The sequence below is a fragment of the Pogona vitticeps genome, chromosome 1 (assembly GCF_051106095.1).
Source record: "Pogona vitticeps strain Pit_001003342236 chromosome 1, PviZW2.1, whole genome shotgun sequence".
NCBI lineage: Eukaryota > Metazoa > Chordata > Lepidosauria > Squamata > Agamidae > Pogona > Pogona vitticeps.
Window position 1 is genome coordinate 164,990,014 of NC_135783.1, and position 11,121 is coordinate 165,001,134.

At 38.5% G+C, this 11,121-nt stretch overlaps 1 protein-coding gene across 1 annotated transcript in view; it reads right to left on the reverse strand.

The window, feature by feature from the left end:
• Positions 1–6,417: 6,417 nt before the first annotated feature.
• Positions 6,418–11,121, reverse strand: part of RCAN2 (regulator of calcineurin 2) — a 37,014-nt gene continuing 32,310 nt past the window's right edge. Inside the window, exon 4 of the mRNA XM_020801481.3 lies at positions 6,418–6,694. Coding sequence (XP_020657140.3) covers positions 6,534–6,694 — 161 coding nt within the window. The 3' untranslated portion in view covers positions 6,418–6,533. The remainder of the gene's footprint in view (positions 6,695–11,121) is intronic.

An 11,121-nucleotide genomic window follows, 5' to 3' on the forward strand; every position in this document is an offset into this window, starting at 1 on the left:
AGAAAAAGAGTTCCTTGCTATCATCAAGTTGGAATATATGAACATGTGAGAGAGTACTACTGTTGTAGGCTATCCATGTCAGTTAACAGACATCTGAAAGAAGTCATCACTAGATAATCATTCTACAGAAAAAAGACCACTATAAGTGTCACGGATAGCACAAAAGGACAAGATCTTTTTAACAATCCTCTGGATATTTGAGGTGATTTTTACTATGTGGTTTTCTAGTACAGTTAATGTCTTTCCTTTCCATTTTTAAAAAAATCTTAAGTCCAAGGGCATCCTTGGAGAAGGGGACGACCGAGGATGAGATGGCTGGACAGTGTCTGCAAAGCAACCAACATGAACCTGACACAACTCCGGGAGGCAGTAGAAGACAGGAGGGCCTGGCGTGCTCTGGTCCATGGGGTCACGAAGAGTCGTACACGACTAAACGACTAAACACACACACACAAGGGCATCCCTGTCATTAGGGAGAGTGAAGCAGCCTATGAAAGACCAGAAAATTATTTTCTCACTAAAGAATGTTTACACAAACAAATATGTATTTAAAGAATATTCATTCTAAGATGTAACATTGACTATCTGTCTTGCACAGTATGCACTGTGACCTGGGCAGTGGGTAGGGGAACTTGTGGTATTTTGCTTCAAGTCGGAGTATGTTTTGGGCTAATCCTGAGCAGGTTGGTTTTTATCATTTGACAGGTTTAGACACACAGAACAGCAAATCCCTGATCTAAAACCAGTTTACATGTGCTGATCACCAGAAGACCCTCATATGCATCTTTCTGCAACATTACTGTATTTAAGCTTTTTGTCCCATATGAAAATTTCTCTTTCAATATTGGGCAGCACTGAAGGCAGAAAGATAGTGTATATTATGGAAAATATTGGAGGCAGCTACGATGACAACAAACAGATTTGATGATGGAAGACTGCGTTCAAGTCACTGCGGTGCTGGTAATAAAATGAATTGCATGATAGAAAAATGTACGATCTTTTTGAGTGATTGAAAAAATAATAAGCAGGTAGGGTTTTAGCGATTTAATTTCAGAGAAGAAAGGAGTCCTGTTGTAGAGTGTCAGTCAGAATAGCAAGCAAAATGTGATGTAATCAAGTGTAAAGTGATGCAAATTGAGACAAAAATCCCAGCTTCACACGCACAGTGATGCCATCTGAGCTAATAACCACTTAACACAATGAAAATGTCAACCTACTGTGCAGCTGCTGTTAAAAAAATCAAATTCTGTTTGGAACATAATTTGAAAAGGAATTGAAAATAAAGTTGCCAATACTATATTGTATTTATATAAATCTGTACAGCAACCACATCAGTGTACAGTTCTAGTCACTGAACTTAGGGGGGAAAGATATACTGTAGCTGAAAGAGAGGCAGGAAAGGGCCACCGGCATGATCAAGGGACTAGAGAAAAGATTTTGGGCTAATCCCTTACGAGAAAAGGTTATAATTTTCCAGGCCTTTTCATGTTAAAAAAGGAGGGATATATAAGAATTGTATAAAATTTGACATAAAATGCAAAGACATCCCTGTAGTTTTACAATCTCAGGTCATCAAATGAAATTGAAGTGTAGGTGATTGAGGGAAGGTTTAAAGCAAAGCGTGCTGCTTATATACCGCCCCATAGCGCTTCAAGCACTCTCTGGGCGGTTTACAATTTAATTATGCAGGCTACACATTGCCCCCCCAGCGTGCTGGGTACTCATTTTACCGACCTCGGAAGGATAGAAGGCTGAGTCAACCTTGAGCCGGCTACCTGAGATTTGAACCCCAGGTCGTGAGCACAGTTTTAGCTGCAGTACAGCGGTTTAACCACTGCGCCACGAGGCTCAGAGGGAAGGTTTAAGTAATGATTTCACCCAGCATATGGATAAAACTGGAATTCAATGCCACAAGATCTAGAAATGGTCACTAACTTGAACAGCTTTAAAATATTAGTCAGAAGGACTATATTTCCCTTCCATTTCTGTTATCAGATGCTAGAGAAGAAGGGGCAACTGAGCTCATATTCTGCTCTCAGGTACCCCCAGACAACTGACTGACACACATACGATCTAGGTTTCTTTAGATTATTTTCCACCTTATGTTCAACACAGCAATCTTGAAGTGAGACTACTATTTTTTTTTAAATGAAGAACAGAGAGGAAACACTAAAGCCTACCCATCTCCTTTTCTGAAAGTTGTTTCAGTTTTATGCAGCACACCTCTAACCGTGAGGCTGAAACCCTCTTCAGCACACCTTGTAATTGGAAAATGGCACCACTGTCGTTTAAGGACCCCATTCTTACTTAGCCTAAGGCCAAAGTTCTGCCTGCATTTTGGTACCACTGGATCTTTTATTGATGTTTATCATCTACTAATTTCTTTAAATCTACCACATGGAATTACTTCAAAAATATGTGAATTGTTTCCCCAAGTTTTTAGGCTGCAGGAAGGGAAAGCATAACAAAATGTTTTGACATTTTTAAGCTCTCCAGTTACCTGAAATTGAAGGGAAAAATTATTCTCTGCTTTCAATCATTCTGTTATTTATAATCGTTTAGTTCTTTTGGTGCTTCTGCTTTTATTTATTTTTTAATTGCCCTATTATTGATGTATTACTTGTACTGGGTTTTAACAGTTAATATGGATTTGAACAGTTTCTTGTGAGCCAACTTGAAAACTAATTAATACATTCATAGTATATTCTGTAGGGCTGAAACCTTGTTACAATATGCTTCCAAAATATTGTATTCCTATAATCTCTCCACAGTAAAATCAGTGCTTTTACAAATAAGTAGAATATCATTGCCTTAAAATATCTCCATCAGCTTTCCTTTAGAAAAACCAGGAAAGAGTGAGTTTACTAAATTATCACCCTAATTCTCAAATGGAATACAGTGGACCCTCGACTTATGAAGGGACAGAAGGCAGAGGGCACCAGGGACAGGAGACAGAGGGCAGCGGGTGCAGCTTTGGAAGCCCAGGATTTTTTTTCTTTGCCTGGAGCAGATTAAATGGTTTTCAATGCATTCCTATGGGAAATGGACTCTCGACCTACGGACTTTTCAACCTGCGGCCACCGTTCCAGTATGGATTAATTCCATAAGTTGAGGGTTCACTGTACTCAGGTTTTCGGTGTCACACACACCCAGCCAAACAGAAATATATCTGTTTCAAACAAAGGCCAAATGGAGAGGTGTGTGTATGCATATGGCCTGTGCTGCTTTGTTTGGAGAACTGGGTTGTTACACTCAATCTACAGTTGCCTAAGTAAGTTGTAACCATAAAACAGCAACCAGACTCCTGACTGATGTCTAAAAGAGAGACATGCCTGGTGAAATTCATCTTGTTATGAACATTTGGACTTTTAAGTTCTTCACACTGGTACAAATTTATGAAGTGATGTTTTAATCCATGAAAGCTTGTGTATTGTATGATGATGTTTTTAGTGGTCTATAAAGTTATTACCTATTTTTGCATTTGGATTTTATTTTGTTTGAACCAGACAGCTACCCTTTACTTCAATACTGTTGTAAAGTCAGTGATATACATGAGTTGTTTCGCTACAGTTTTAGTATATATATTGGGTTAAATTCAGCAGTATGTTGAAAATATAGTAGGCCCATTAAATCAGTGGAGATTTGTTGAGTAAAAATCTATACAAGTTCCATGGATTCATTGGGCTTTCTCTACAGTAGTTGCAACTTATTGTTGGATTTCAGTCAAAGTTTAAGACATAATTGCAGTCTGTTTTACTATACCATTCAAAGTGAAAACAGATTAGCTTTTAGGAAACATAAGAAGCTGTTGCCAGGTAATTAGGGGCTAATAGCAAGATACTAGGTACTCCAGAAAGAGATGGAAGAAAGATAGGAGTTGATACTTCTTGCATTAGCAGTTTTCAAGCTAAAAAATAGAATGAAAACCTCTCTGGCCACTTTACATAGTTAAAAGTAAATGATGATAATAATGTTTTTATGTAAAAGGTGGGGTTTGTTACATTTTTGTTAAAAAGTAATGTTGCTGTTCTCCCGCCAAACGAGCGGTTTGAAAGCATGAAAATGCAAGTAGATAAATAAGGACCACTTCGGTGGGAAGGTAGCAGCGTTCCATGTCTAAGTCGCACTGGCCATGTGACCACGGAAGATTGTCTTCGGACAAATGCTGGCTCTATGGCTTGGAAACAGGGATGAGCACCGTCCCCTAGAGTCGAACACGACTGGACAAAAATTGTCCAGGGGAACCTTTACCTTTAATGTTGCTGTTCCTTATTACTCAGAAAACAACAAGTAAGGATTACAACTTTACAACATATGAAGCAAAAAGAAAAGAAAAGAAAAGAAAAGAAATGTTGTGGCAGCTTAAAGATTAACTGCTATACAGTATTTTAATGTGAGCTTTAGTGGACAAGTTTGAAGGAATGCAATTTTCCATGAAAGCTCACATTAAAATATATCAGTTAGTCTTTACGTTGCCACAATGTTTTTGTCTTCTTTATGTTTTATTTAATTTCATTTTTGCCTCATATGCTGACACAGACTAAAATGGCTACCTCTCCTATAACTTTACAACATATTGTCTCAAAGCTTAAGATCAAAGGATACTCTTTTATTACTTGAAAACTAGGCAAAACATAAAAAAGAAAAGAAAAGTTGGATGACTTTGTTCTGCATTGTAATGAAATAAAACCAGGAGATGCAGAATACATTAGGATGATGATCTTCTTAGAAAGCACAGTCTAAAATTTCCAGCAACTGAAATATATCTATAGGGCCTAGAGGACAATGCTAATAAATATACTGTTGATGTTCCTTAGAAAATATTTTGTTCCAAATGGACATTGGATATATCTCAAACTTAGAAAAAAAGGCCAGAGTTTTAGTTGTTATTTATGTGTGGAAAAGTTAAACTGCATAATTAACAAAAACTGAGAGATGGGTTGGTAATAAATAATAAACAGGGTGTGTCTGGCTGGGATGTACTCTTCCCGCAGCCTTTTTCTCCCTCTAGTTCACCCGTTTATGCTTCTTCAGTTTCTCTTTCTCCCCCCTTCTGCCCGAGGAACCCACTGAAAACTCCCATTGAGGCTGCCTGCTGATCAAACTTAAAGTGACAGAAGCAGCCAAGCTTCTTACAAACATCTTTGCCAGCACTCCTTCCCTCCCCCTTTCCTTCCTGCAGCCTCTCCCGCTGTAACGCAAGGTCCAATTTGCAGCAACAGGGATGTAACATATGTAAAACGAATAAAATAAATCACATTTCATACTATTTTAAACAACCCTCCAGCAGAAGGAGGGTTGCCTTCCACTGATAAAACATGCCTCCCTAGCAAAGTAATCTGGGCTTGAGTTTGCATAATGGAGAGACTTTTTTAAACAGCAATTCATTTGAATGTTAATACATTTCAAAAACTAGTTCTTTTACCAGTGTAATCAGTGACAATTGTAGTTCAGCACAGAGAGTTATGCAATTTAATTTATGCACATATAAATCACTAACAGGATTCTGGGTGGGTTTTTTTTATTTTTTGGCCTACAGCTCTCAGAATCATTCAATCCTCACGGCCAATGGCTATCCTTTATAGGAGATTCTGGGACTTTTAGTATAAAATAATGTACTCTTCTGAAACTCACTAGTCTGCATGGCAGTGGCATTCCAAGGAAGCTCTCTCAACAGCCAAGCCCTTTTCCAGCCCTGCTATCCAAGATCTTTTTCACTCAAGATGCCAGGGACTGGTTGAACCTGGAACCATATGAAAGTATGAGACCTTACCCGTCTCAGACCCAGAATGGAAAACTTAAGTGATTAGGTAGAATTAAACAGTAATTTCAGATTTCTGTGGAAGGTTCTGGGAATTTTGTATATCTGCAGTTCAAATAAGTGTTTGAGGAAACAAAATGGTCCCAAGCCATTGCACAGATAATGAGGCTAATTGGACCAAGGGATCCTGCACATAAAGTAAGACTATGGCTGTGATAGCATTCTGCTGAGCTCAGTTACAAATTAAAAGCATTATTACAGCTTGTTTTGAAACTTTCTTGCAACCAAAACTTTGCCTAATGAGCTGTTCTTGTCTCGGCCATTCTTACCTATAGCACTTGTTTCTTGTGTGATGTGTGATATAGCAATGGGTACAAAAAGCTTGGCCAGTGTAATGCAGTGTACAGAGTCACAGAGCAAGACTCAGGAGACTTGAACTGAAATCCCCACTTGGCTATGGAAACTCACTGGGTGTATGTGTGGAACTGATAAATCCACTCCTTAAATACCTCACTTATCTTTAAAGTCCTATTAGGGTCACTATAAGTCAATTTTGATCTGATAGCAGAACACACATGCATACACAACCCTATATCCCTAGCCTTTTCATTAGCTACTTTTCATTGCAAAAATAAGCCAATAAGCTATACAACCTATTCATTATGCATAAGGCTGGCCTTTAAAAAATGCATAAACAAACAAATGGATCCAACAAAAATACAGACAAACCAAGAGAGGTAGGGGAAAGAAATGATGCATTTGCTGTAGAAAATCAGTTGGACACAGACGGTGGCAGATCAGGACGTCGCGTCTGAATCATTTTGGGTTTAGGTGAGTTACTTGGGAACTCTTCTTCCACTGTGTGACTGTCACAGACATGCACCACTACACTTGGAGTGGACTCAGTACCTGCATGTAGCTCATATTTCTCACCTGCAACCAAAGAAAAGGATTTAGAAGCAATGCTGTCGATTCTCTTAAACGCTATACATGGTGAACTAACGACCACAACTTTATTATGGAGTGACTATGGTGGGGCAGTCAGAGCACATAGTATTATTTTATTTCTTTATTTAAAAGTATTGATTTATTGGTTTCCTTCTCCCAAAGCAATATGCAGTAAAAAATAAATAAATTAAAAGCAGATTAAAAACGAACAAACAAAAGTGTTTAGAAGCCTATATTTTAAAGTGCATATCTAAACAGCATCTATTTACTAAAAGAGTAGCAGGCCATGAATGTATAATACCACATCTGTTATAGACAAATGAAATTCTCATCAGTGTATGAAGTGGAAGTCTTTGTATTAGAAGGGAGAGAGCTCGTGCTCAGAGACACAAAAGAAATTATGTTTTTCTCACAGTAAGATCTGGTATTCCCATTCAAATTCTCAAGGTTCATCTTTCTGATTTGGGACAGGCTGTATTCAATATGTATGTTCTGCCTAACTGGCTATCTTCAGTGGCCTCAAGTGTTCCTGCTGCCTTTATATCTGCCACAGTGCTTGGTAGTCTGGCAGTGGCAATGCCAGTTTATTAAACTAGATTGTCCAGGAGAGGCACATCATGTGATCAACCTAAATTGCACTTCTGGAATCTCCCAGAAAAGAGTTTCAGATTGAGAAAAGGAGGCTATGTTGACCTTGTTTGAGGAGTACATTGCTGAAATATTTTTGTCACTGCTGCAACCAATGTGGCTGTGTGGGAGGGAGGAAAGAGAGGCCTCTGTGCTCAGAAGTCCTGCTTTTCTGTTCTGTCTCCAGTGCTGAGGAAGGGACTGAGTACACCAGAGCAGATCTTTGGTCTAGATGGGTGAGACAGAAGTCCAATCCATCCATCCATCCATCCATCCATCCATCCATCCATCCATCCATCCATCCATCCATCCATCCATCCATCCATCCATACATACATACATACATACATACATACATACATATTGTAAGCTTATAGCTTTGTACATTAAAAGTGAGGACTCAGTAAAACCAAAAAATTCCATGTAGTATCCCTACATGCAGATAAACAGCTGTCCTTAGCCCGTACATCTACACCAGTATGATTTAAAGGGGAGGGGAGGGGAGGGGAAAACACTGCAAAATGTGACTGCAAATTTTAAACTGCTTTGTTTTGTTTTTGGAGAACTGTTAGTTCTTCCTAATAAGCATATTGTATATAAACTTGTTTTCAGTACATCTTGCCACAGTACTTTTTGTGCACGCGCATCTGCAAATGGACCCAAACCTGGATTTGTCACTTGCCCTTTCCCAGGAGATTTCTTTGCTTTTCCTAGCCAATACCTGAGATTAGTCTTGGATTAGTTATGCTACTTCTCAATCTGCAGGCAATGCCTGATATGTTATGTGTTACAGTGGACCCTTGACTTACAGACGGCTTGACTTACAGACTTTTTGAGTTACAGACTTCTCTGGCCGCAAAATTTAGGTTTGACTTGCAGCCTGAGAATTGACTTACAGACCAGAAAAAACCCAAAATGGAACAAAAACGGCCTGTTACGGGATTAATCGGTTTTCAATGCACTGTAGGTCAATGGAGACTTGACTTACAGACTTTTTGACTTGAGAACCGCCTTCCAATACGGATTAAGTTCTCAAGTCAAGACCCCACTGTACTTCATTAATTTCCACATGCAAAGCAGACTGAACTGGAAAACTGTGGTGCAGATATATAACTAGATTGGGGGAGCTGGGTCATGTCTCTCATATGGATTTGTTTCCTTCCGTTAATCTGCACCAGGTCACAATAGTTGCAGTAGGAAGATGAGGCAAGGTTTTCCTCCTTGTGTGCCTGGATGCTAGAGGTGAAGGCCTTTGTGTGTTGTTATAGGTGTATAATTAGATAAGCCACCTCATGTATTTGCATTTGCTGCTGTGGATTGCTGCCCAGGTAGATGCTTGCATATATGTAAAATCAGTGCAAAAGAGGGGGTGGAAACTGGAGGGAAAAACACCACAGTGGGGGAGGTGTAATGAGGATACATCAAGGGATTTCTTTTAAAGAAGCCAGTGTGATGTGGCCAGTGAAATAGGCTAGAATACTGGAGTTCTAGGCACTACTTGACCATGGATATTCACTGGGAGTGTGGAACTAGTAAAACTATTCCTGAAATGTTAGGCTTGCCGTAGGTCAGATGCAACTTGGCAACACATAACAAGTACAATTCTAAAGCAAAAAACAGGAATAAGCTTCAGGATGTAGTATAGTGATGCCTCGCAAGACAAATGCCTCATGCAACGAAAAACTTGCAAGACGAAAGCATTTTCCGATTTGTTTGGTGACTCGCAGGACAAATTTTTCTATGGCCGTGTTTCGCAAGATGAATTTTTCTATGGCCGTGCTTCACAAGATGAATTTTTTTCAATGCATTCCTATGGGAAATGCATTGGAATGCATTCCTATGGGAAAATTCTCAAGACAAAATTTTTGCAATACGAAATGACTCACGGAATGAATTATTTTCGTCTTGCAAGGCATCACTGTATAGGTTTTTGCACCTATCTGCATCTTCACACTGACTTTTATGTTTTTAAAAATCCTTCTAGTTCAGACATGCACTTTATATGGCATGCACTCTTAAATGTTTAATAATTGAATGAATGACTGCTACACGGTTTGATACATATTTATGACGGAATGTCATGAACTTTCAAATATGATCCCCTTAGGTGGCAAAACTGCCTGAGGCAGTAAAAAACTCTGACTGATTAATGAGCACAAATTGTGTAGTTCTTTTGATAATGATTATGAATGATGATTAAATGTTAATAGACCAAGAAACATTCGCTCCATGTCTCGGAGCTATTAAAATACTTCAGAGGGGAAAGTATTGCACTTTCTAAGTGAAAAGTTCCAGCAGGGGAGAGGAAAACAGGCTCCTTCAGTACGTGGAATGTGAGGATATACATTAAACATTTCAATGAATAAGAGCAGTATAATAGGTGTTTTAGTCCCAGGGTGTCATTTCAAGTTATGTGAAGGAAAAGGATGAGATCTACACGAATCTCATGATCATGATTGTAATCAACATTATACACATTATTTTCTAATGATTTAATGAATCAAAAGGATGTGGTTACTTTTTCTATCTCACCATAGCCGAAGGCACTGATAGTAATCAATAGATTACAATTGAATTATAAAAATGTAATTATAATCTTATATGGGCAGGGAATATAATTTTTCATTAAGATTGCTGTAAATGATCCCTTTTAGGAGCTTGCCTTGATATATTTTATCATTTTCTTTTGATTTCCTACTTAATCAGAGAGACAAATATATCAAGAAATCTGCTGCAAGGAAGTTTCTGCTCCACTGACCTAGAGTTGTCAATAAACACTGCAGTAATTGTTTTATATGTCTAGAACAATTAAACTCAATCTTTAAGTTTTATACAGCACAGCATGACATGTTCTACACATCCTGTGTGCCAATTACAAGCAGGACACCCTCTCAGTTTTATAAACTCTGTGCAAAACTTCACATAGTGTATATAACCTTTGTATGGAACACTTTGTGCTGAATTAATGTAATTGAATCAAAATCATAGTATAGACAGTACTGTAGCTTAGCTACTATAAGGATCTGGGAGATCTCCAACCAGATCTTAGTAATCCTGAGATGGCACTTTCTTTCTCTGATGCAATATTATTACACAGAAAAATGTCACCACAATATACGGATGTTTTGACTCTTTCCAGGACCTCACTGACTGTCACCAGCACTGGTGTAAGTCATCCTGCTGACCGGAGCAAAAAAAAAAGAAAAAAAGAACCACCCCTCCCCCACTCAGTGCCACAATGCCACACTCACAACAAAGATAAGGGCAGTGAAGGCAGTGACACCTTTTTGTGCTTGTGCCTCTATCTCTACCTCCATAGCATAGCTGCTTCTCAGCTGTGTGAATAATGCCTGATCCATAGTCTTTGGGACCAAAGTATAATGAAGAAGGATGTGGAAAGAATTCATCCAGCACAACCCTACTTATAAGGATTATAAAAGATCAAAGCAGAACAAACAGATCAAAGCAAAAAGCTAACAGGGATTATGGAGGGAAAAGACACTTCAGTTGTGGTGACCTGCAAAGTTTGCACAATGTTTGTCTTTGTGCCTTGAGTGTAACACAATGTACACATGCATTAAGTGTAAATTGGTGGCATTGCTAGAAGAAAATGTGAGAGAATTGGAGCAGCAAGTAGCCACACTTTAGGCTGTTAGGGAAGGCAAAACTTTAAAAACATTAAAAACATTAAAACAGGCAATATTATAATAATATTCTATATTAAACACAATCATTAAAACATTAATATTAATAAATCCTGCTAATTTTTAATTGATGTTGGAAGT